This window comes from Harpia harpyja, chromosome 3, assembly GCF_026419915.1.
Source record: "Harpia harpyja isolate bHarHar1 chromosome 3, bHarHar1 primary haplotype, whole genome shotgun sequence".
NCBI lineage: Eukaryota > Metazoa > Chordata > Aves > Accipitriformes > Accipitridae > Harpia > Harpia harpyja.
This window is the reverse complement of record NC_068942.1, coordinates 38,996,449-39,022,538: the sequence shown is the minus strand read 5'-3', so window position 1 is coordinate 39,022,538 and position 26,090 is coordinate 38,996,449. Positions and strand designations below refer to the sequence as shown.

At 42.9% G+C, this 26,090-nt stretch overlaps 2 protein-coding genes and 1 non-coding gene across 6 annotated transcripts in view; 1 reads left to right on the top strand and 2 right to left on the bottom strand.

The window, feature by feature from the left end:
- The first annotated feature begins 2,866 nt into the window (after positions 1-2,866).
- F2 (coagulation factor II, thrombin) lies at positions 2,867-12,989 on the top strand. The gene is made up of 14 exons (XM_052782030.1): positions 2,867-3,009; positions 3,951-4,114; positions 5,111-5,135; positions 5,343-5,393; positions 5,915-6,020; positions 6,100-6,230; positions 7,900-8,196; positions 8,557-8,670; positions 8,958-9,084; positions 9,604-9,771; positions 10,104-10,277; positions 10,445-10,623; positions 12,212-12,282; positions 12,695-12,989. Exons 1-14 carry the CDS (start codon positions 2,931-2,933, stop codon positions 12,836-12,838), a joined length of 1,830 nt encoding a protein of 609 aa, XP_052637990.1. The 5' UTR covers positions 2,867-2,930; the 3' UTR covers positions 12,839-12,989.
- Positions 12,990-14,368: 1,379 nt separating this feature from the next.
- Positions 14,369-26,090, bottom strand: part of CKAP5 (cytoskeleton associated protein 5) — a 54,975-nt gene continuing 43,253 nt past the window's right edge. For 2 of the 4 annotated variants that reach the window (XM_052782020.1, XM_052782021.1), the window contains exons 33-45: positions 25,805-25,977; positions 25,566-25,589; positions 24,504-24,677; positions 23,938-24,058; positions 23,090-23,269; positions 22,435-22,622; positions 22,007-22,082; positions 21,004-21,192; positions 20,749-20,886; positions 20,141-20,224; positions 19,888-20,047; positions 17,996-18,150; positions 14,369-16,809 (exon numbers count right to left, since the gene is read on the bottom strand). In XM_052782020.1, the coding sequence (XP_052637980.1) occupies positions 16,555-16,809; positions 17,996-18,150; positions 19,888-20,047; positions 20,141-20,224; positions 20,749-20,886; positions 21,004-21,192; positions 22,007-22,082; positions 22,435-22,622; positions 23,090-23,269; positions 23,938-24,058; positions 24,504-24,677; positions 25,566-25,589; positions 25,805-25,977 (1,917 nt within the window). In that variant the 3' untranslated portion in view covers positions 14,369-16,554. The remainder of the gene's footprint in view (positions 16,810-17,995; positions 18,151-19,887; positions 20,048-20,140; positions 20,225-20,748; positions 20,887-21,003; positions 21,193-22,006; positions 22,083-22,434; positions 22,623-23,089; positions 23,270-23,937; positions 24,059-24,503; positions 24,678-25,565; positions 25,590-25,804; positions 25,978-26,090) is intronic. The other 2 variants (XM_052782022.1, XM_052782023.1) reach the window with 2 other exon arrangements.
- On the bottom strand, positions 23,778-23,888 carry LOC128140265 (small nucleolar RNA SNORD67). Its single transcript, XR_008234679.1, has one exon. It is a non-coding gene; the product is annotated as a small nucleolar RNA SNORD67 (small nucleolar RNA).

Sequence of the window (26,090 nt, the reverse complement as noted above, 5' to 3'; positions counted from 1 at the left end):
GATGTAACCTTGAGTAATCTTGAGAGAAAAGGTTTCAGGAGTTACAGTTAACAACTTAATGGCCCTGGTAGGTGGGTTTGTCCTGTTCCACAGAGGGAAAGAGGAATGGCAACTGGAAAAGAAGGAGCCAGACATAGTGACGGAACGGCTGGTTTCAGTAAGGTTTTCTTTTAAACAAGTGCTTAAGCAACAGAATGAATGTAGGAACCAGAAGAGAAGTAACATTAAAGGAAGATGGCATAGGTAAGTATTAGAGGATATTCATACCTGTCTGATAACCAAGCTTAACTAACGAACGATTGTATTCTAGTGTTGCTTAAAGTTAACCCTATATAATGCAAGACACCATGGAAGGTGCTAACACCTTTCCTTTAAAGGAAAGACAAGAAGATGGTAAAAATCTGTGCATAAATATAATAAAGTTGATTTAAGCTGCAGTGTAAAGGCTGCCTGGTTATTATAAAGAAGAGACAGAGAGAGATGCAGGAATGAAAAAAAAAAAGTAACTGAGAATATTGGAAGCTCTTATGAAGGGAAATACTCTGGTGATCCACATAAGTTGACATGAGAAGGTGCAGGCCAGTGCTGCACATACCACTTGGCTGTAGGATAAACTTTGCTGGCTAAACCTAACTGGGGAGCCTACAGATTGCTTGCCCTCGGCACCTGGTGATGATGCTACCACCGTGTCCTTGTCTGTATCTATCTTAGAGTGAAGCAGCACATTCTTATGTGAACATCCTTTTGATTGACAGCAGAAATGACAAATAGAGTTGTTTACTTCCAAGAAAATCCTACAAAAGCCCTGAACACCATGAAACTGGTGAACTTCAGCACAGACACTATCTGCAGCGTGGCATGGGCTGATGCTGTACTACTTGGTGTTCCCAGCATCTGAAGGGCTGTAAGATTATCTAATGTTATCCCATTTTGCCTTCGAATGTTATCCCCAACAAATGGTGTTTTAATCAATACTTTACAGAGTCTGGGTGCCTTTCCTATTGGGATCCATAATGAACACTAGCACGGGTGCATCACACCTCCATAAACCACAGCAGCATCTGTCTCTCGTCACTCCAACTGGGGGGGTGGGTGGCAGTCTCCCTGCAGTGGTATTTCTTCCCTGCTTTCAAGTCCATATGGGCTTGCTTAATTATGCCTGGTGAAAGCAGCCCTGAGGTCACTTGTCCCATCTGCAATGTGAGACCAAAACCAAATTACCATATAGAGACTAAAGAAACTGTCCTTGCTGCTTGCTATCCTCCCTGTCAGCTGAGCAAGGCCCTCTGCTTGACAGCTTACACAAATGTCGGGCTGTTTGTGCCTCCTCCCACAGCGAGGAGCAGTGGTGGCTGCTGCGTGGGACGACGGCAGTGGCTCTGATTTCACCACTCTTCCAAAACCTGTTTGTGCCCTGACCTCTCCTTCCTGTCCCTGCCTGCGTGCTCCACCTAAACGCTGCTTCCCCTGCTAAGTAACATGGGGTGTTTGTAGGGTTGTGCCTAATCCTGTGCGAATGCACTCCTCCACCCAGGTCATCACCCAGGGCATCCCAGCCATTCCTAAAGGTGTCTCTCCAAAATCCAGGGGGAGTGTGGGTGAGAACAGGAGATACTCTTAGACGAGGGAGGGAGCCTCTGCAACTGCTCTTTGTACCAGTGGCCACAGAGTCATTCCTCAGCCACCCTAATGCTAATATTTGCACTCCTTCTATGGAGATAAACATTACAGATGTATCTGCTGCACAGAGGCACAGCACAAAACATGCTCCCTGCTGGCAGAAAGCACTTTTGTGCCATGTGGCAGTTCCTGAGACTACCCCCACCCTGCCCTGCTTTCTGCTGGTTTCTCACTCTGCCAATTTTCTGCTTGCTATAGGAATCGTTAGAGCTTTCCCAGCTCCGATAGCCCAGTTCTTGACTTATTAGCTGATGTCATGACATCCAGACTATTTCTGCCTCCCTGTTCCTGGAAGCCCTTGTTTTCCTGGCTCGTTTTGGGCATGCTAGCTCTTTGCTCGTTAGAGCTTTTGTTTCCTTTTGGATGTACTTTTGTATGTTCCCCTGGGGTGGGAATAAAAGGGGGAGCCCAAACTTCATGCGGCTTCACTCTCCTCCACTCTGCTGGGAATTGTAACGCAGTGGGAAGTATGCACTGCCAATGGCATTGCTGACCTAACTAGGAGGAAAATGTAAATTCCACACAGGCTGTCGCAGGCATCCTCTTGGCATAGCTGAGGGAGAAGGGGGGGAGGCTTAGACCGTGTGTTCTGGTGCCAAAATATCTGGGTCTGAGCTTGCTGATAACTGCAGGGAGAAAAGACAGCTGGACTCTAGGGGGAAAAAGTCAGGGGTGGGGGGGCTTGCAGCTAAAAAGAGGATAAGGACTGGGAATGGCTAAGGAGCTCTCAAAGTCCTGCTGCATGCAAGGCTACTAGAGTACAGCCTCCGAGAAGAGTCAGCGGCAGGGACCTGAGCCAGCGCGGTGGGGAGGCAGTGATGGTGCGAAGAGCTGCACGGGAGCGGAGTGGCACTGGGAAAAGGAGCGAGCTGCTCTGGCTGGGGTGGCTGTGAGCTGACAGAGACCTCACCGTGCCAGCCCAAGTTCTCCCTGTGTCCTGGGACAAGCTTGTCCTCTTGCTCCTCATGCCATCTTCCCTGTTATGAAATGGGATGCTAATTTTAGTCCTGTGGGGATCCAGAGACATTTTGCTTGGCTTCTGCCAATTAAGTAAGAAAATGAAGATGCCCTGAAGGGAGGGAGAGATGCCAAGAGAGGATGGATAAGAGGAGCCTCAGTTCCACTGTCCCTGACACACCATGACCTCTGGAGACCTGTTTCTTCATTCTGGTTCAATATTAACCCAGTGGGGCTGTGACTCTGCTTATTCTGCTCCCTTTGCATTTCCCCTGCAGCCAGGGCTGTACAGCATGGCACGCAACAAAACCAGCATGCTGAGGGGCCTGCTCTTTTCCAGCCTTCTGCACCTCACACTGAGCCATGCCGGAGGTAAGACTCAATGGCACAGGGAGAAGAACAGTACCAGTGGGTGACAGGAGGAAAAAAGATAGGGTTATTTCTTTCCAGGGGTGAAGCCGGTGGCAGGTTTTCTTAGTAAGGCAGGAGGACCTTCTAAACGCTTGAAGTTGGGAGTGAAAGGGTGCTGAGAGTGGAGTGAGCATAGGGCTTTCCTGCACAGGAGGATGCAGCAGCATCCAGCAACTGGTGACAACAGCTCAGTGGATTTTGTGGGTCACCTGGGAGACGGTGGGGAAGGGGAACGTGGCTTAATCCAGGACCATGTGTAACACAGCTGTGGGCCTTTTTGGGCTAGAGTTCCCCAGTTGACCTGAGTAGCTGCAATTCTCCATTGCCTCCCCAGCTGTCCCTTATCTAAACTTTAGGTCATATGCAGTACGCTGCCTTCCTGCTCGCTGCTCCTTTTCTCTTATCAGAGCCTCTAATTCATCTATCTTTTCTTAATATGAGGTTAAGTCCTCTCTGACCCACTGCTGTGTGAGGGAAGACCTGTCTGCAGGTCTCAAATCAGGGTCTCTGAACATGAAGATGGAACCAAGCTGTGCCTATCGCAGTGGTCTGAGGTTGGCAAGACAGAAATATAGTGGCTGGCAGGGAGCAGTAGCAGGCTCCGAGCAAACAAACCTCTGCCTAACTGCAAATGAGCACAGCAGCTTTGCCGAGGATAGCAGAGGATTCCTGTCACTTCTGTTTCCTATGTAATGTGAGCCCCGATTCATGAATTATAGAGAGCCTGCTCTGATCACCATGTAGACCTGACAGGGCTTCTCCTTTCTGTATGGTGCACTGGGGGAGGCTGGGCTGTGGGATCATCACATCAGCTGTGTGTGATTTTTGGAAACTGCAAGGAGAGACAAAGGGGCCCTCCCGCTGAGAGCACCCCTTTGACTGGCAGTGTTCTGACCCGGTAGTTTTCCTGGAAAAGGGGCAGGCACTGTCACTGCTCAAGCGCCCACGACGTGCCAACAAGGGATTTCTGGAAGAGATGCTTAAGGGAAACCTGGAACGAGAGTGCTTGGAGGAGACATGCAGTTACGAGGAGGCTTTTGAAGCCCTTGAATCCACCGTTCAGACGGTATGTATGGGTGTTCCCAGGAAACTTTCCCTCAGCTGACCCCTGTAGTGAGAGACCAGCAGGTCACACACACAGCCAGGGGCTGGGATCTTAAGACTCAATTCTGTGAACCAAAGATCAGGCTGATGCATGGGTGCCACTGGGAAAGCTCAGGCTTTCTTAGGGAGTTTCCCTCCTGGAGCCACTCTAAGTTCTTTTCCCTCCCTCTCTATTTTAAGCATGAAGTGAAAAGGAGAGTCTTCCCATCAATCCTGAATTGCATCTTCCACTAGTTCAGCATGGTGGTGCACACATTTGAACTGCCACAGTCCCAGACACTCACAAAAGAGTTGGCTTAGCAACCAAACACTGAGTGCAGGTGCCTCAGGCTCCTTTGAGCTGAAGCTTTTGCACAGTCTGTCCCTTTTTCTGGCTTCCAGACTCGCTGACTCTGCTAAATTTGTTCTGCCTCCTTTTGGGATTTACTCCTAGCCCCAAGGCCAGTATCCATGCTGAATTCCACACCCAAGAATACATCATCAAACAGATAAACAGCGAGGAGTCTAAGCCAGCAAGATACATCCTCTGTGTGGAGTATTTCTAAAGCAATCACCTCCAGGCTGCACAGCAGAGATGTAGATCCAAAGAGCTCAGCAATACCTACATGTGGTCTGTGGCCTTAGAAGTTCTAGGTTCAGCTCCTTGGGCTTCTGCACTGCAGCCCAGGCTCTGCTTCCTCTGCAGGTTAATGAAGGTTGTAAGCATCTTTGGTCTTTTTAGAAACAACAGTACTCTCAATTCCTGAGTCTGATGAGTGGGAATGTGGGTTTATATCAGATTTTCTGCTTTGTTGGACTGCATAATTGATATCAACTGAGCTAGGTTAGTTTGTTCCATTTGTTGTGATGGGGCATTCCCCTACTGCTTTGAATTGCAGCAGCTAAGCAAGGTCTGATGTTCTGTGTCTCTACTCTTAAATATATAATTTTTAATTTTTTTTTTTTTTTTTTTTAACAGGAAGCATTTTGGTCAAAATACCAAGGTAAGTTTCTTCAAGTCCTGCAGGTGTTAAGCTACCCCTTAGGATGCCCTGTCCCATCCTGGAGCGATGGCTCCCTACCCTCTTACAAGAGTTCACTTTCCAGGACAAAGCATTTGTGTTTTGTCCCTGGATGATAAACTAGTTCAAACTATGATGCTTATTCGGATTCCTTTCATATAATGTGTTTCTTTCTTCTTATTTTGCTAGTATGTCAGGGCCTGAGAAAGTCCAGGACACTTCTGGATGCTTGTCTAGAAGGTAAGAAACTCATGTTGACCTCAATGTCCCAGACACAGTGAGTGCCAGGAACTTGCTTCCTGCAGAGTTTGTAAGGAAAAAAAAAAAGTCTAAAGATGGTGAAGCCATCTGATTAGAAAGAAAAATAGCAGGAGGGGAGTTTGAAATTCTTTTTTCCCCCCTCTTTATTTCCCCACTAACCATTTCACAAACAGCCTAACTCCCCCATTGAAACAGCATGGGGTAGATATCCTTCTCCTTGTGACACAGCCAGGCGTCCCCAAGGCCAGCCTCTCAGAAGGGCTCTGACCTGCACCTACAGCCAAAGCACAGCACGGAGCCTCAGGGTGAGCTCCCTCTGATGAGGCAGAGAGCGCTTAAGCTGTGTGCTCTTCCCACCCCATGAAGAGAATGCCTGTGCTTGTGCAGGCTCACGCATGCAACAAAAGTTAAAGGGATTTGGGGGATGGTACCTCTGGCCTTGAAAAACGCAACATCCATTTCCACTGGCCCTGGCTTACACCGTGTTGGGATTTTGACAGGTAACTGCTCTCTTGGGCTGGGCCAGAACTATCGGGGGACAATTAGCTACACCAAATCAGGGATTGAATGTCAAGTGTGGACAAGCAAATATCCACATATACCTAAGTAAGTTCATCTCCTGCATACTCCTAAAGGGTTCTCCAGCGTGTCCTTCCTTCCTAGCCTAACCAGCTTTTTCTCATAGATTTAATGCCACCGTTTATCCCAACCTCATTGAGAACTACTGCAGGAACCCAAACAACAACTCAGAAGGCCCATGGTGCTACACCCGAGACCCAACAGTGGAACGGGAGGAGTGTCCCATCCCAGTGTGTGGTACGCCTCTGCACTATGCCCCAGCAAGCCCTTCACTGTCAGAGAACACTGCGCTGAGACTGACACTAAATGTGGCAAGGAAGGGGAGAGGGTTAGGATGGAGGGATCTTACATGAACAGAGGTCAGTTGGAGTAGAGGAGCTGCATCTTAAAGGATAAAGGAGCTGAGGAGGAAAAATCATTGAGTTGCCCATACATCTAAATTCCTCTAACATGCTGTTTTCTCTAGACTACACTAACCTAGATCTAAATCAAACCCGGTGTCAGTGGTACCCTGGAATCTACTACAGTTTTGCCAGTCAGGAGCATCCCAAAATCCTGGCTCAGCTGCCTCTAATTTGTGACAGCAATGAGTCATACTGGTTATTTTGGTCTGAATTCCCACCTTTAGGACAAAACCACTACAGCTTGTGCTTGACTGCCTGCCTTAATGTTCACATACGGAATGGTGCAGTTTAATACCCATAACCTCAAGAAAAGATGCCCTTCTCTCATCATTGCATTTAACAGGATGGAGAACCATCCCCCTACACTTATAGGTTCCCACTTCTTCACAATACAGAGCCATCTCCCCTGGGGCTTGTCCTCTGTCTCAGAGCAACCGGTAGAAAGCAGAGAACCTTCTCACAGCAGAAGTTTCTCTTCCAAAAGTAGAGACTAAAGGCAACAACTCTTACAAGTGAAAGTCAGAGAGGTCAGCAACCATTTTGACCACGGCATGTTCTGAAGTTTTAAAAATCATTACCATCACCCTGGTCTGCAATACGGCAAACTGGAAAGAGATACTGCTCTGCTTTGGGGTGAGCAGGCATCTGTACTATGTTCAGTAGTTAGTTTCTGACCTACAGTAGCTTACTGTTACACTTACATGTGCGTGGATATGGCAGGACTAGAAAACCCTTGGTTTTGTGCACAGTTCCTTTGCAATCATGTTGACATGAGTCAATCTCACACAGAAGCAGCCTCACCAATTAAGGTGCATGCTACTTGCTCAGTGGCTGTTGTGCCCCAGGGTGAGTGGTCGAACCAAGGGCGTCTCTTCACATGGGGATTCCCCCAGTGCACAAGGAGAAGGCAGCCTGAGGCCAAGCAACTGCCGCAGAACAGATTATCTGGTGCCCACTCACTCAGGAAATGCTGCTTAAAGCTTGCAGCCATTAGGACACTTGCAAGAAAAAGTGTGGAAAGTCTGGCAGGAATTTTTTCTCTTATCATTAGATATAGAAACATTGGCAAAAGTTAAATTTGCTATTTTAGTAGCATATCACGGTAAGAGGCTCCCCCAAATATGGTCTCGTTACGCATTTGAGAAAAAGGCACTGGAGGCTCTAACACAGCAGCATTATGATGCCTGAGGCACCTACCTACCCCTTGAACTGTTCTCAAAGATACCCCAGAAAGGAACACGATATTGTCCCTCACATCTTAGTGGCAGAGAGAAGTGTGATGAATCATGCCAGCCTCACCTTACCTCCTGTTGAAAGAGGCGCCTCTGACACTGCAATATTGTAGAGGGCCACCACATGCATGGGAGCACAGTGGGAGCTCCCAAACATAATTGGATGCCCCTTGGAACTCTGGGCTTTAATAAAGGGGCTCTGGTGCTATTTGCTGACAGTGCTTCTGAGTGCAAAGCTACGGCTTAAATCACAGCGCTCTGTCTTTCCAGGACAAGAAAGGACAACAGTTGAATTTACTCCACGGGTCACACCACCAGCCCCAGTGGAGCCCTGTGAACAAGAAAAAGGCACGCTTTACACTGGGACCCTCTCAGTCACTGTATCTGGAGCTAAGTGCCTGCCGTGGAACTCTGAGAAAGCCAAAGAGGTGCTCCATGGAAAACACATTGACCCAGAGGTGAAACTGCTGGAGAATTACTGTCGGAATCCAGACGGAGATGACGAGGGTGTCTGGTGTGTCACGGATGAACCACCCAACTTTGAGTATTGTGATCTGCACTACTGCGGTGAGAAGCCTGCATTGGTTTGGGTAGGCACACTTGTTAGGCAGTGGCAAACCAGGGTGAAGTGCTTGGCCTGGGAGGCATGGACAAGGAAGCATGCACACCATGCATGTGGAAGTCCTGTTTGTCCAAATATCACACATACCAACCTGCCATACACATGTAGAGCCGTTACGTCTCTCAGGTGTTCTCTTCTCCCTGAAAACTCACAATGGTGGACAAGGAGCATTAAAAAGAGCAGTGGTTTTAAAACATCATTTCTCCATCAGACCCACTGTGTATCAAAAGGAACATTTACATTGCTGATAATTATGGAACCTGCAGCTAGGCCTTTTACCATGTTTGTCTTTCTGTCCCTCTCAGACAGCTCGCTAGAGGATGGGAATGAACAGTTGGAGGGAATGTCAGGACGTACTACCCTTTCTCAAGAGTTCAAAACCTTCTTTGATGACAAAACTTTTGGCTCAGGCGAAGCAGGTGAGCAAAAACTCTAGATACAACACCACAGTTTGTAGAAAGGCTGCAGCTTCATCCCACAGGGCACTCACTGTTCCTCAGAAACACCAGCTTGCCAAATGCTGTCAAAAGCAGGGGGAGATACTTAAATTCCTTGAAGGACCCTCCAAAGTCAATCTCCAGTTATGATCATGGAGCTAGCAAGCACTTCCTTCCTAGGCTCTTCCAGCTTAGCATGCTGACTGCAGACAACATTTCTCCACTGTGAATCAGGTAGAGTAACAAAGCCAGATTGCCTATTTTTTCAGACTGCGGCACTCGTCCTTTATTTGAGAAGAAAAAGGTAACGGACAAAAGTGAGAAGGAGCTGCTGGAGTCCTACAGAGGAGGCAGAGTTGTCCGTGGGGATGACGCAGAAGTTGGCAGCTCCCCCTGGTAAGCGTTATCTTTGCATAGGCCTTCATAGGGAATTGTGTCTCCCTTCTCTTCAGTTCGAGCAGGGGAAAATAAAAGGGCTTTCCCATCTCAGGCAGCACGTGGGCATTATGGTTTCTAATCAAAGCTTCTCCAAGTGGTTGACAGGACAGTACTAAAATAGCTGGAAAGAAACTCTCCTCTTGAGCCAAGTATGCAACCATTTAAAGTACGCAACCACCTAGGAACAAAAGAGTGCTGTGTTTCATCTTTGTCTCTTCCTCTTTCCAGTTTTGCTGGAGCAGAGAGAATGAGAAACCTCTCCAGGTGAAGGAAATAGGGTAAATAGCCTACTACATAGAATATACATGTCCAGGGAAGACTTCTGCTAGAGACCAACTTACACAGTTGTCTTTGTCAGTATAGTGCAACGCTCTTCCCTGCTCACTGCAAATTCTGCTCTTGCTGCATGACACCAAGACGCATTCAGCCAGCCATGCCTGTAGTCCTGGTAAGTCTTCCTCCCTCCTTGTCTCTCAGGCAGGTGATGCTCTACAAAAAGAGTCCTCAAGAGCTGCTGTGTGGTGCCAGCCTCATCAGTGACAGCTGGATCTTGACTGCTGCTCATTGTCTTTACTATCCACCATGGGACAAGAACTTAACTACAAACGACATCTTGGTGCGGATTGGCAAGCACATAAGGGCAAAGTAAGAGCCTGGGTGAAGCGAGAGTGAACCAGCCTTCCTCTTGGAGTAATGAGATACAATGAGGTTGGGCTATCATTCAGTATCCAAGGAAGCACATAAACAATATCACATGCCTCTCAATAACAGGATCGAATGGAGCTGTCATTTGCTGCTCTTGCTGATCCTAAAGGTGAAAGTGAAGGGGAGGGCAGAAGCATGGAAAGTCTAAAGGGGAGCTCCAGCATAAAGACAGTATTGTCTCAGAGGGTACAAAGCACCTGAGAGCATCATGAATCCCAGAAGACTCTCAGTTGCTACTGTACAGTGAGTTCTTTCCTTCATGACTATTTCAGATATGAAAAGAATAAAGAGAAGATTGCTCTGTTAGATAAAATCATCATCCATCCCAAGTACAACTGGAAAGAGAACATGGACCGAGACATTGCACTCATGCACTTGAAGAGACCCATCATCTTCAGTGACTACATCCATCCTGTCTGCCTGCCTACCAAAGAGGTCGTGCAGAGGTGAGGAGACTGTCCCACAGTCCTAAAAATACAGGCTATAAAAGCCTCCTTTAGGCCTTCAAAAAAGACAGAAAAAGATGCCTTATTTAGGCTATTTGCAGCAAGAGAGCCAGGCAGGAGAAAGCTGTTACAATACATTTGATAATACTCAATGCTTCCTTCCACAGGCTGATGCTGGCAGGTTACAAAGGGCGGGTAACTGGTTGGGGAAACTTGAAAGAAACATGGGCCACTAGCCCAAGCAACCTCCCCACAGTTCTGCAACAACTCAATGTGCCCATTGTAGACCAAGATATCTGCAAGGCATCCACCAAAGTTAAAGTCACTGACAACATGTTCTGTGCAGGTAAGTAGCACTGGAGACACAAGGCCAACTTGCCTCAGGAGACAAGGGCTCTGAGCTCCTGGTGGGCCTCACGCAGCAAGGTTACTTTCTGATAAATTTGCAAGTGCCCTCCATAAAGAATAACTTTCCTATGAAAAGAGTGTTTTCAGCTCTCAGAAAACAAGAGGGCTGGAGAACTTAAAGCTATGAATAAAGTTTGTAACACCATGCTATGTCAGGCTAACTAGCCTAATGGCACCACTCTGCTAGATATCAGCAACAGCTGTGTGAGAACCAGGCACATATAAAATTATCTTTTCACCAGTATATGGAACAGTTCAGCAACTTCCTAAATTAAAGGCTACACACCAGTTATCCTACGCAGTAGCCAAACAACCCCTTCTTCTCTACTAGCTTGTCTCAACCTTTTGGAGCCTATTCATACTTACGCCCACAACTTCTGTGGCAACAGGCTCCACAGATTAGTTATGCATGTGTGAAAAATGTAATTCCTCATGTTCTGTTAAGTTTCCTGTCTAATAAATGTGAAAACCTACACATCTATACTCATAACTTAAGAAAAAATACTTCTTCTCCATGTCATATGCTATTTTATGGACCCTTTACAGCTCTCCATTTCTCTTCCAAGTTGAGAAGCGTTTATTTAATCTTTCCTAATATAGAAGGCATTCCATACTTCCCATAATCCTTGGTGTACCTTCCTACATCTCTTCTGGCACCATACCCTTTTTGAGAAAGAATATAAGTGAACACAGAATTCAAGATACAAAGAGACTATGGATTTATGTACTGGTTTAATATTCTGCTGTATTTTTCATTTGTGCAGACTTTCAGTTCCTACAAACAAATCTCCAACAATTTTTGATGGAGTTTGTGCTGCTTGCCTCTAATAATGCACACGATTGCTTGAGTTAGTAAGGAAGCCAATTTTATGAGTATACTGACAAGGTAGTGTTCTTATGGTTTCTTTTTCTAGGCAACATTCTTGAAAAATAGCTGAGATGCAGACATACAGCAGAAAAGGGGAGACACAGGTGATGGCAAAATGCAAGGATACTGTCTAGTTCATCAGGAATTAAAGTGAAATCCCTTTCCTCTTCATAGCAAGACTGTAGGAAGATAGTCAGTTGGGGGAGAGAAAGAGCAGAGCCTGCAGAATGACAGGAAGGTGAAAGTGAGGACAGCAATGGGTCTTTATAGTAAATAGAATGAAAGAACAGGGTACATGGAATATTACACACACAGAAGTTTCTAAGACAAGGGAAAGGCACAGTAGCTCAAGCTACAGCTGTTGAACACAGTGGCAGTTGACGCTAACAGCAATCCTGATGAAAGAAAACAGGAATGAGAGCACAGAGGGTGGAAGAATATGGTGGATTCAGGAACGTTGCAAAGACAGAAGCAGAGTTAGCTGTTCTACATATAACATAAGAAACAAAGCAGTTTTCTAAATTTAAGTCCAATAGTTGGCAGAAGCAGTAAGCAGTCTCACGGCTCTCAGAAAATTTATGCAATACTTCAAAGAAAAGATGGCCAACACGAGCCACTCTCCCTACACTCAAATGTCCAACTTCCTTCTTGCCTGTAGGTTACAGTCCTGAAGACTCAAAAAGAGGAGATGCCTGTGAAGGGGACAGTGGGGGACCTTTTGTAATGAAGGTATGTTCAACAAGTTCAAGCTCATAAAACATATGGAGCAAGGTTTGTGCTATGCTGAACTTTCATAATAGTCTAAAAAATGGCAGCAGAGATGGAGACTGCTGAGTGGCTGAAGCAAACCCATCTCATGTCCAAGCTGAGCAACTGAGATGAATCCTGCAGTCATCCAGCCCCATTTCTGTACTGAATTCTCAGCACATACGGAGATAGCTGCAGAAAGCGTGAGTGATGGCCAATTCTCACTTAGAGGTTTAAGAGTAGAGACAAAATTACTCCAACAAACTATGTTATCTAGCAGATGCCAGTCTGAATTCCAAAGCAGTATTCATCACTAAACAGGCTGGGGCGCATACAAAGCTTAGATCTGAAAGTCTCTTGTTCCTTGTGCCAATCCCATTTTTCTTTGCTTTAGAACCCAGATGACAACCGTTGGTATCAAGTGGGAATAGTTTCATGGGGAGAAGGCTGTGACCGAGACGGCAAATATGGATTTTATACCCATGTATTCCGCCTGAAAAAGTGGATGCGAAAAGCCATTGAAAAACATGGGCGATAGAGGAATTGTTTACCTTGCTTGCTCTCAGTTTTGCAACAATGCTCCACTTCTTAAAAACATAAATATAGAAGAACATGAAGTAAAACAGTTATAGCCTTACAACTCGACAAAGGGAAGTGTTCTCCCTTAAAAATAAAAGTTCTCAAACCCAGCTTCTTCCTTTTGTTCATGCTGAGTTTAGTTGCCCTCGAATCTAAGCCATCACAGTATCCAGGAGTACCAACAGAATGCTGCTAGTTGTACTGCTAATCACCTGTTGTGCTTCAAACAAATTCTCCTCCCTTCTATCAGCTATAACCATCAACAGATTTTAGACCTCAGATGATGGCCTTAAGGCAGTCACAGTAAGCACAACTGTGGCCCCAGGCACTGTCCAGTTCCTCGCTTCAAGTCAACTCATTTGCTGTTCTAGAAAGTGAGCCAAGAACATTCTGGAGATAATCACCCTACAGTAACAGTGGCATTACACAAAACACCAATACCAATGCCAGAAGTAAAGCAACTATAACCTGTTTTGATAAGACAGAAATTGTTCTCAGCTATAATAGCAAACAACAAGTACCAGCACCACTGTTTTCAAGGTTAGTGGCTTAGGAAGTTACAGATGCCAGCTGTATGCAATTCATCCTAGAGAGGAATATGGGCTTGAATACATTAAGTGGCACTTCCATTACTGTATGGCAGTAATTTTCTACCTGGCAGGTGGTGCTGGGTCCTCAAAGTGTATTTTCCACCTGCATAGCGAGAGTCAGAAGGAAGCAATTCATACAGAGTCATTGTCAAAGGGCCTCCAATAGAAGCATCCTGCACTATACCTGTTTGGTTGTCTTATAAAGCCTGTTTACGGATCACTCCCAAGAGAAGCTTCAGTTCTTTCGTGAACTCCTTTTTAGCAGCAATTGTGGACCGCGGAGGACCCAGCAGTACAGCAGTGAACCCATATTCTTGACTAGCCAATTTGTTCAGCCCAGTTTTCTCTTAAAGTAATCATGAGATTTGGAAACTCTCCTTGCTCCCTATGACACCCTATTCCTAAACTCCTCATTCACAGTGCCGTCAAGTCACAGAAACAGGCAACAGCGAAATCCTGTTTGCTGCTTAATACTCTGTACAAAGCATGAGTGATGATGTTGAAAAAGTGAAAGTAGAGGTAACTATCTGAAATTAGTTGGATATAAACAAAGTTATCAATCACTTACTGTCTGGCCATCTCCTTGAAGATGACCCATTTGGGAACCAACTTGAAGTCAATTTGATTGTCCAAAGAAAGCATAAAAGCAACCTCTCAAAGGCATCTGAAGAAAGAAACCTCAAGAGCTCAAGTTCCACAACTGTTTAAAGTCATTGATAACCACATGCATCGGACACTGAAAATGTTTAGCCTTTCTAATGTTTATATTTTTAGCCTCACCCTTTCACTGCTATCTAATAATCTGTGAGAAATCACATACCTAAGAGGGGAACCAGGACCATACAGCTTCTGGAGTAAGTCACTGTTAATACTGACTTGTTACAAACAATACAGAGGAATCATTTTTAAAATTCAGTTTAATGTTATTTAAACATTGTCTGGGCTAAAGATTAGGCTTTATTAATTTATGTGCACAAGTTTTAGTTCAGAACTCCCAGGATATTGAGTCCAACCAAACACTACAGAGACACAGGGCAAAAACTCATTCATAGTAAGCAACTATATCTTCTGCTACTCAATTATTCCTGTATTTCACTTCCAATTCAGCTTCAAATTTAAAATAGTTCTATGCAGGTTTGCAGGCATTTGCTGTTTTAACATCCTGAGCTAATTAACAAATAGCTCTTCAGAACGTCTGCTGGACATGGTAAAGGAACATACAGATTAATTTAAATATCAGTAAGTTTCAAAAAGCAGCTAGTAATTGAGAGGTAGTGGCAGTAACTCTAGTGCCAGCCAAAACAAACTATTCGCAAACAGCCCCGGTTTAAGTGCACAAAAACCTCAGCACTTACCAATAAGGGCCAAAACTCCACTTATCATACAGCTCTGTTCCACAAGAAAGTGCATGCCCACTTCAGGTTAGGAGAGGAGACTGCGACTACTAAATTGAGGTGGCGGAGCAATGAATGGCATCATGTCAATTAACACAGGATGGAGAACACTCGCAAGTCACCTGCTATCACAGTGTACAAACTCACCATAAGCACCAAGCAGTATTAAGTCAACTGCAACCCCAGCCTAGGGGTCCTGTAAAAGGAAGGTTTCAGCCATTTGCAGAAGCTCTGGCATAGATCTGTTGTACAGGTACTAATTTAAAGCCACATTTTTACTGTAATCAGGCAAGATAGTTTCAGTAACGGCCCTAATGCAGAGACTGCTGGTCCACAGAGCAAACAACAAAAGCAGCAGTTACATGGAACAGATTAAAATCTAGAACAGAAGTGTGCTATTTTAAGCCTGCCTGCCCAACTCTTCAATAACTCTGTTCTAGCTATGGAACAGATGTGCAATTTATGCTTCACAACCAGCTCTCACATGGAAGTGCAGTAGTAAGGTGAAAATGCATCACCTCCCTAGAGATGAAAGGGTTAGAAAGGCTACACAGTGTATGTATTAATCTTCATACTTGTAGCTTCTGAAAAAGGCTAATCAGAAGACACCCTTACAAAAAAAACAGTAGCTACAGCTTTCATAGACTAGCACTACCAGGTCTCTTAGTCATACAAAACAGTAGACTTTGCTAACATCAGATGTTTTAAGAGCAAAACAAATGTGGTGGTGAGGTCTACCTGCACAAGGAAGACTGCTTAACCAAATGAGTTCAGGATAAATGAGTCCACTGACTGTACATCACTGCTAATCTATTCCGTATCAACAGCAGCAGGCTCCCTCAGAGAAAGCATCTGTACACAGATGGGACTATGCTTAATCTGGGTAAAGGCATCACGAGGACTAGATAATTTAAAATAAGCATTTGAGCAAACTAAATATTCTCAACTTACTCTCAAGTTACAGAAACATGTTCCAAAACAAAAAAGCAACTATATGAAAAAATGCACTACTGCTCATAGAAGTAAGAGTGCAAAGTCTCAGGATTGCACCCACAGATAGTATATGTTCACTCATCTTCCTTATAATATATCCAAACCCCAAGGTTCATGTCAAGAATAGCTTAGTTCCATTTCTAGATGCCCAGTCACTAACATTCAGGAATAGAGAGTGAATTCTCTAACCAGCAGTCACTGCTGTTCCTACAGAGGCTGGTATAGTTAATGCAAACTTTATTTACAAAAGACACTTAAATTAGTTACTTCATGCCATGTGTCCATACAGAATCAACAGTTCAAGGATTACATGGAGAAGAATTCACAAAATTAAAAGTGAAATCACTAAAGATCTTCTAAGAGTTAAGAACTAGGAAAAGATCTTAAAGACAATTTTACAAATAAAAAAACAAGTTATGAGAAACTAGTCTGAGCAAGAGGATGGTTGTTTACAGGTCTGTACACTAAAACTAATACACAGACAGCCTTCTATTGTCAAAGAGATGCTCACTGAGAAGCAGAGTATGTACAAATACTTGTGCCACAATGACTCAACCCCCCAAAATCCACTGTATTATACATAAACCAGTTTGTATACATTAGGCCTAAATGAGGCCATTTAACTATGAAGACTTCTAGTTTAGTAAACTAAAGCTGAAGACAGCCCAAGCAACAGTGATGCTGTCTCTCTCACATCTCTATTTGCGACTGCTTTTTATTCTCTCCAGTCTTTTTTTCAAGTCATCAATATTAGCTGCTGCAGAAGAGGGTGAAGCCAGGGTAGTTCCAATGCCAGAGGAATGAGTCTGATTGGAGTCCAGGTCCAGATGCTGGTACTGCTCCCGTGACTCACGGAGCTGGGAGAGCTTACTGTGAAGCATATCTGTAGAGGATGCAACTGTAGGGAGTGCTGGTTTAGAGAGCAAAGATGTCAGAGGTGGTCTGTCTTCCTGCTATGGGGGAGGAAAGTGAAGCATTAAGACAGATAACGGCAAAAGCCATATAAGAAGTACAAACCTTAATCAATGGCTTTTTATCCTCACAGCAAACACTAAAAACAGAGGAAAGGGAAGGAGCAACACAGCACAGGTGATCTGGAGGGATAAAGTCAGTTGCCATCAAAGTCAGAACCATGCAAAGCTAACTACTCAATTCCTGTCATTTAAGTAGTTCATGTTTAGCTTGACATCAGTAGGGACAAAGGAACTAGTCTTTAAAGATCAAAAATTCACAGCAGACCAGCACTGTACTGAGATGGCCCGCTGCAGTCTTGAACAGCCTGAATTCTAACACCACAAGAAGAAAGTCCATGCCTATGTGCCAGTGAGTTTTCTGGAGGAACAAGAAGAGGAAGCTTGGATTGATTGGTAAGATCCACTCTGCCAAAGACTTCAAATGTCAATTTGCTGTTCTTTTGCCAATTGATATTTCCATCTGCGTTGTTACTATCATCTAGGAAACATTTCCCCTCCTCAGAGCTGTGAGCTGACACGCAAGTTTGTGTTAAAGGTTAAAACAGTGACGTGCCTAAATGACTATTCCTAGAATGAGCATTGCTTCTCATGTAGCTGAGTGCAAGCTTCAGTAATCAGCACTAGACTCCTAACACATAGATCACCAAACTGTTATAAATTTTGGCCGTTTCCAATACTAAGCTCATTCACCATTTCTGTGCCTCAGTATCCATACACCCAAAATACATAAAACTTCATTCAAAGTCTTCATTCAGCTCTTATGGTTGTTTCAGAGCAGAAAGATCTAGAATTTCCACATCATTCAACTCAGAGATCAACATATGTTAACCTTTAGAGAACAGTAGTTATTTGAACCTTTCTGAGACTGTACTACATGGCAAGGGACGATACCAAACTATAAGGCTGTGGAAACAACTGCATATACACCAGTGCTGCAAAGAGTGGACTGAAACATAAGCCTACTTGGCCAAGTAATAAGTTTAAAGCCATTTATACTAGGCATGGTGGCATGCAGTGAATAGCTAGGACACGCAGTATAATGAAAGATCACCAATTCTGATTGGAATATGCCTTTGGTACAGGAAAACCAATCATTTGAATTCTTAAAAAAAGTGCAAATGAAGTGCCTCCCCTGGGGATTTACAAGTGTTGTCAAGTACCATACCTTTGCATTGTCAAGGCCACAACGCTGCCTGAGGATTTTTAATCTTTCCAAGTAAACTGAAGGCCCCACTTCCTCCCCATTTGTGTTTCCTATAGATGAAGATACAGTATGGGTAGAAGCAGGAACACATGTTCCTTCCATCTGAGGAGAAATTCCTGGAGGATGAGGGGAAGCAGGGAGAAAAAAAAAAGATTGAAAACGTCAAACAAGCATGACTGTCTTGGTCAGTTCCTTGAAATAAGATGCAATGGATGAAGAATCAACCAACTTATAAACTACCAAGCTATTTGCATTTGCTAGTATAGGCATATCAGCCCTTTCATTTCCTTGCAAGAGTGACAACCAAAAACCAAGAAAAGAAATTGAGATATTTAAGAAGTGGCAGCAAAGCAGCTCCAGAAGTAGTGCTGAGGCTGACAGCTGAAGACAACGCTGTGGGGAGAGGAAGATGCTGATGTGGATCAGCAGTAACCATGATGTCCAACAGAAAGAACTCAGCAATTGGCAGGATGGGAAATATTTGGAGTCTTCTGTCTTTTTCTAAGTTTAGTAGTACTTCTGGGCAGACCTCACCACTGATTCTAACCCCTCTACCTCTTGTTCAGGTAACTTAAAGCTGCTGCTTCTTCCAGTTCAATCTGAAATAGTGATTTCTATAATTTTACCATTATCATTTTCAATCATTATCATGATTTCTATCAAGGCATGTAGCAAGGTTTTCAAAGCTTCCCTACCAAAAGACTAGGAAAAGATTTTACGTTATGAAAAAACCTTTCCATTCTGAAATTAATAGCAAGTTCTAAGACTTAGTGTGGACAGAGATTTGTTATCAGTTGTTTACTGCAAGGGTATTTAAAATAGGTAAAAGGAGAATTAAGGTTAAACATTTATACTTTAGTCTAAATAAAGCACAGTTGCAAGACGGAACAATATCCTTTATTGTATCAAACTATTATAGTTAAGGAGGAAAAAAAAAAAGACAAAATTGGGGCACTTAAATTCTGTTTTGAAATCTCTAACTGTTGAACTAACATTTCTTGGTTGTACAGACTTTTAGGATGAAAGGTAGAATTTTCTGTCCTATCTAGTCAGACAGAATTAGGAGGTTCTGAAAGAAACTTACATCATTTTCCTTAAGTAATTTACAATACAGGGATAGGAGAAGGAACAGTAGTAGGAGAAAAGGCTGAAGGTTCACAGGACACTGTGCAATGTGAAAGATATTAAAGTTAAAGCTAGTTTTGCCAGACTGGGTATCAGTTTTTACTGTCAGCTAATAATTTGCTACATTCCCTCCCTAATATTGCATTAAATACTAATTTGTGCTTATCTGCAATGGAAAGACTCACTAACAAAGTGTTTTATAGTAATTTATCTAAGTAAAAAGCTGATTTACTGGAAAGGGGTCAAAGACCACTATAGAAACAGTTCAAGTTATTTAAAATAAACTTTTTGATTCCACAGTAAACAACACTATCAAAAAACCTCCTGTACCATTTTAGTACCCAAAAGGTAAAGGAGAACCTGAAAGCTGCTGCTGTTATAAACTAGCTGTATACTTTGCAGAAACAATTCTTGATACCAGACACCTGAAGCATAAGCTAATGTTTAACCCAGACTACAGGATATGAATTAGAACCACTTGTTTACCAAGCCTTTCAAATGTTTTCTACGTTTAGTGTGACAATGGTTATAACCTTTTTTTTGTAAACAAAGACTGCATAATCCCTGCAAATGGTGCCTCATGAAGCAACACAGGTGCCAAGAAAATACGTGACTCACTTTGGAAATCCATAAACCTCTGCAAATATTAGTTTCTACCAGGGGACATGTAACTGCTCTCCCTATATCTCTGCATCTCATAAATCAATCAGTTTTGCTATAATATGTACCTGTAGAAGCAGCAATACGTCCTTTTCCCTCCCGTTCTGTTTCTATCAGCCGAAGGCCTCTTTCCACATAGCTCTGGAAGAACTGAGAGGAGTTTTTCAGGAAGGGCTCAATGTCTGCATCAGAATATTTCTTTTTGTATTCATACAGCTCTGCCAGACCCTGGGAGGGAAGAGTTCCTGAGCATTACTACAACTGCTGCATACACCGTTCTAATGTCTCATGCCCTCTTCCTTGCAGGAAGGGAGCACTTACCTCCTTAGTGTTCTCCTTGGAGCCAATCTTCTTAAATATTTCTGCCAAAATATCGTTAACTTTGGCCTTCGAAGCCTTTTCCTCCTAAATAAATAAATAAAAGGAGACTTCTAAAACAAAGCGAATAAACACGAAGGGAAGTTAAACAAATCCACAGTGCCCTCACACCTGCTAGCTGGATACAGAGCTTCCAAGATGAAGAAACCTTGAAGCATTTAGGGTTTTACATAGCCACTGTTTACATAGAATGAGTAAGGACATCAAACTGTAGGACTCTTTCAAAGCTGCCAGTGTTTAAAACTTGTTTTTTGTATAGTTAACTTCTAAAATGCAGTATCAGGCAGCACAAAACCTATGCTGCACACCTGAATGTCCTGGAGAGCACTTCATCCTGGGATATGCACAGAATATTCAGGTAATAACAGAAACACACTGCAAGTTCCCAAAACAGCCATAAATAAAAGTGAAACTATAAGAGTATTTCCAACAGTAGTTGCATGTTGGAAAGGCAATTGCTACTTCATATTCCACAACCACAAAATTAAGCTTGTTTCTTAAATAAATTGCCTTACATTCCCTCTCCCTACGAACAGATTTACATTACTTACTGTGCGAGAAGCTCCTTTTTCTGTATCCTTATCAGCTTTGCTTCCAGTCTGGTCCATGGAGTGTTTCATTACTCTACACAGGTGAGCCTCCAGCTCAGACTCATTTTTGTTGTCTATCATTGTTAAATGATCTAAGATCTAAAAGGAGAAAAAAGGGAATAAATTAAAAAAAAAGAAAAAAGAGAAAAGAAGGAAAAGCTTTAGAGACTGCATGAACATCCAATTCAAAAGTACATGACTAGTGACTGCTCTGACCTTAGGCCCTTTCAGCTTGCACAGGGTGTGAAGCAGAGTCTTCAGTGTCCTTATAGGAAACTCACTCTTACATTGCTTCAGTTTCTCTTTGGGAAAGACCTTCATGAAAATGTGGATATCCAGTAGAATCCGATCCAGATTGATGCTATTAATGGTTTCCGGAAGAAGACGCACCATCCTCCACAGACACTGGAACAAGAGGCTGACTTAAAGCAAGACAACTCAAGGGAGAAGCATTTAATTATATAAGGAGAGATTATACAAAACTATCATTGAGCCATTTCACTCTGCTATCACAGACATGCACTGTGTCTGTCTGCTCAAGCTATATTTGCACTGGTACATACCTTCTCTTTTTAACTAGCTGTACTGTATCCAGATCCTTCTTTAGAGCTGATGCATAAAAGTAGTGCTGACTTCTCTACCAGTAACAGGAGACTGAATGCTTTGCGTGAAGAAATTTCAGCAGATAATGCATATATGCTTGTGTACACCCCCACACAGCACAAGTTCTTTAGGTTTAACCTCATTAAGAACGCCTAAGTTGTCTTTAAATCATGCCAGTTACAAAAGGGCATTCTATTATAAAAAAAGATCACACCCATGCTTTAAATGCAGACATTTGCATGTTCACTCTGCCTATCCTTAGAGATGACAAAATACAAGCCAGCTCCAGCCTGAGACTGTTTGAATCCATAGTACAGTGCTGTGCCTAAGTAAATAAGCCCAGCAGGTGACTGCACACCTCTGTATGGAGTTTGTATTGGTATACACAAGCTTCTGTAAACTACTAGCAGGCGTTAAGCTCCCTCCTGGCATACACGAAGTCACTATTTATAATTACAATCTTATAATTAGATGTTATATGAGTTATAAGAAATATTTCAACTTATGGTCACCAGTTTTTGGTTGTTTTTTTTTTTTTTTTTTTAATATATCTGTTTTTTCAGCTAAGTTGATTCAGATAAACCAAGTAAGTTCAAAACCTCTACTACAGGCTCACCTTCATGACAAGTTCTGAAAACTTAGGAGAGCTGGCTGTTGCTAGCAGACTGTCTTGGAGCAAAACAAGCAGAGCACTGGAAGGAATAAATTTATAAGTTACACAGGAAAAGTGCTACACAAAAAAAGATGCCAACTCCCCACAGAATATCACACCAGAGACTGGGGTTAGTCCAGCAGTTTACGTCATGTTGTGTAACAGCCCCTTCTTTCTTTCCAGTATGTTACAAGAGTTTAAGAGGCAGTCTGAACTACAAAGCATACAGAATCATACTAAGCTGGTTTGTTTAGCCTGCCTCTAGCTGTGCAGATTGAATGATTCTACAGACATCATTCTTTGCTTATAGAATGACTAACAAACTCAGCCATTCAACAAACACACAAGAATGGGTGAAGAGAGGTAGTAATTGTGCAATTTTCATTATATACCTCAAGATGTTGGTCTGGTCAGACTTTTCCAGAACTTTCACTACCAAGAGGTTGACTGATCGGATGACCTGCTCACCCTCTTCAATGTCTTCAACCCGAGAATCCAGCATTAATGTAATAAGACCATGCATTAGGTCCTTCAGCACGCCAGTGGAGGCCTCTCGAGCCAGGCTCTCTATCTGAAATAGCTACAAATCGAAGACAATATTAGAAGTTTTCCCTACACGCAATGCTTTAATATAGGGATTTTTCTAGACTACACTGTCAAACCATTTGACATCCCCCCTGTCTCCCCCAACATTAAACAATAAAAATGCAACTAGGAAGAAAGTTATTTCTACTGAGTGACTTCTGAAAATACTTAGGCCACCAACTAAGCACTCAAAAGGTAAGAAGTATTAAAACAGAACTTAATAAAGTGTTAGAGTGGCTGTATTCTGTAGAAGCAACAAACAGACCTTCTTCCCTTCCCCAGTTTCTCATTCCCCACTCCCTCTCAAAAAGGTGCGTTGGCGAGCAGACAATTAGCAACAAGCCTTCATACATAAGATTCGATAGTAAGCTAACCTAGCTACAGGACAGACATTCCATTCTCCTGCAACTTCTGCACAGAAATTATTTGCTTTTCGCCTTAACTTTTAGGTCAAAGCCTTACCGAGATCATGCTCCCAATAATACAGCTGTAAAGTTTGACTATCTCATCTTTGTCTAGCTTCTCATCTGCCATGTGCGTATTGTAGATTAGCCGAAGCTGCATAAATGTAGCTATTAGGAATTGGTCAATGTGGCCAGACATAGCTTCTGCTTTGTCTTCCTGTCTGAGAACTTCATCAATCTAAGATTTAGAAACAAAACACCCAAGTCAACATAATGCAAACAGTGTGAAATAACTATAATTTAAAAACTTTTATATAGGAAAGGTCTTGCCCTAGCCAATTCATTTGCCAAGGCACCTGTATTCTAAGCTTTTGCCTGAAATCAGTAGCCTATTGCTAATCCCAATACAACCAATTATTTTAGAGAACTGAAATCCTATCCTGTACACAACTGAAAACATGAAATGCTGCATTATGGATTCTGGAACTAACAGCTTTATGAAATCTTCTGGATAAAATACTTCTAAGTAGTTAAGTCACCCTAGAAACATGTAAAAGCTATGAGGCAAGACAATTCTTTTGCTGAGGATCTGTAAAACAATTTACATTTAAAAGTTAAGTCTCACTGGCTTTTTCAAACTTATAGCACAGATAGTTGACAAAAACAGATACGCTTTTTTTTTTTTCCTTAGTGCTTCTGTGTTAGGAGTCTATTCTACATCATCCAAGTGGAATTTCTATTGCTAAAGCGAGTCAGATGGCCCCTGTGCACTTAGTTTTGTCATCAGGGAGATTCTGAGCAGAGTCCATGTCACCTGACATGATTGCTCCACCACAGTGCAACTCATCACCCTCGCAGAAAAATAGTTCAGTACAGTGTGATTAGTTGCTACCTTAATTCACTTACCTGTGCCAGAGCCTGGATGCTTGTATTTATATCACCACTGGCTACTTGGGAAATGACAAAGTTGATAGTAGAAGCTGTGTTACTGTGCATGTCATCAAAGTGTGGGGATACAGCACGGATTCTGAACAGTTGAAGAAAACAGGTTTCATTACTCTTTGGAGAGATAGCTCTAATTTACACTGAACTGCTATATTTCATTGACCATTTAGAGACAAGGGAAAAGGACTTCATTCTTCACAGAGAATACTCAAGGAAGGAATCATTCCTTTTAACACATCTATTACACTACTTTTAAAGACACTGACTGATGATGCACTTACAAACTCAAGAGACTTTTACTATAAAAACATATAAGCAGAACTCAGGTTTTTCATTAGAAATAACTGCTCTCCAGATTCCAGAACAGTACAACAGACTGTCACTTTAACATCTCTCTTCAAATTAGCTGACACTACTTTCTTGTGTAAACAAGTCTGAATGTAGAAACTAGCACGGTCAATTCAGCTTCTCAAAATAGTTTTTAAGTAGCCCTACTGGTTTCACTTAGGAGTTAAGACTAGACTCACTTGGGCTCAGGAATCAAGACTGGCTCAAAGATGTCATCTAGTTTGTGCTGTACAAGTGCTGGCATCTCACATCTGACAGTACCATTGTCATTTTCAATTTCATCAAGATCCAGCTGAAATTCCCGTGGAACTGTATGTGTTGTCTCAGAGTGACTGCCCATGTTGCGATTTTGGCTATAGAAACCAGGAGAGAAATGTTTATTATATATACACAAGAGGCGAGAGTACTAGCACTAGCATCCACTGGTAGCCCTAAAGCTCTCATAACAGAATAGCACAGATTTTGAAGTTCTGATTTTATTCAAGCCCCATAATAACCCCCTTTGCCTTTCCCCTAGCCATTAGTAAAATAAGCTTTTGTAGGCCAGAGGAGCAGCTGCTAGTGACTTGCCTTCCTCGTTTCTCTTATAACCCACCATGAGACCCTCTGCATCTATGATAGGTATGCACTGGTTCATTTTGAGAGATATCTAGCACAGTTTAAAGTAGTATTAATGGAATACAGTGTTAGTGAGCAGGCTGCTTTTTTTTTTTTTTTTTTTAAAATGATGGATAGGATGCATACATACATAGCAACCTTGCAAACTCATCTGAACCTAGGACTCCTAGCATCCCACATGACTTGTACTGCATATCAGATTTTTCAAGGAAACGTTCTAATACGTAGTTCTCAACAGGGACTTTTATTCCAAGATAATGAGCAAGGGGGTACTGTTGCCCCAGGCTCTACAATCCACACATGCTCATCCAGTTCTGCGCTGTATGTCTGCCCTAACAAGTTAAGAACAGGGTCCAATCAACACCAAGTTTAATGTAACACATAGGAAGGTCACCCAATATTTCTAACAGCTGCTTAATGTGGAAGGGCCATGTCTGCCTGCAGTTTGATCTATAGTCACCTTGGCAGAAACCTGTATTTTTGGTTTCTTTCTTTAAGTCAGAGACCTGTAAATAACCTAGAATTTGCTATGGTAAACCTGTCACCCTCAGAAAGGGATGACTAGGGTAGAAATTGAAAGATACAAGAGCCTTGCTACCAAGGAGTTAGTGGGCAGTACTTACATCCTATAAGTGCGATACATAATTCTGTCCATGGAGAAGCAGTGAAAAAAGGCACAAGACCATTTAGAAAGATTTCAAGACAGACAAGACAAAAAAAGTTTCAGACATTTTGTTTTATATTATTTGGCCAATTTTCACAACATGCAAAGATGATGATACAAGAACTAAAATAACATTGCCAGACATGATATTAGCACATACACTATGCAGGCTACAGACCATAATTTATCATTACATACTTGAGTTTGGAGGACATGTCCTCAGCTGGTCCTTTCCGCAGCATGCTAGCATTAGCACTGATGTTTTGAGTACGCTGAGGTTTCTCCTCTGCCTGTCTCACTGGAGCAGCAGACGGTCTCTTGGCTGACCGTTTTATTCTTTCCTCCAGCATGCTCATGTCTTTCTCAGAAAGCTATAACACACAACGCTTTCACTCAATTTGAGTTGTATGGATTTTAGAAATCTTGGTCACCTACAGGAGGTATGCCACTTATTATTGAGGACTGAAGTTCTCCAATACCAAGG

Bases quoted from the DNA above. Each gene is read 5' to 3' on its own strand.
- F2 (XM_052782030.1), top strand. From the start codon at position 2,931: ATGGCACGCAACAAAACCAGCATGCTGAGGGGCCTGCTCTTTTCCAGC. The intron at 8,197-8,556 runs GTGAGAAGCCTG...TGTCCCTCTCAG, and splicing joins TTGTGATCTGCACTACTGCG to ACAGCTCGCTAGAGGATGGG. The intron at 10,624-12,211 runs GTAAGTAGCACT...TCTTGCCTGTAG, and splicing joins TGACAACATGTTCTGTGCAG to GTTACAGTCCTGAAGACTCA.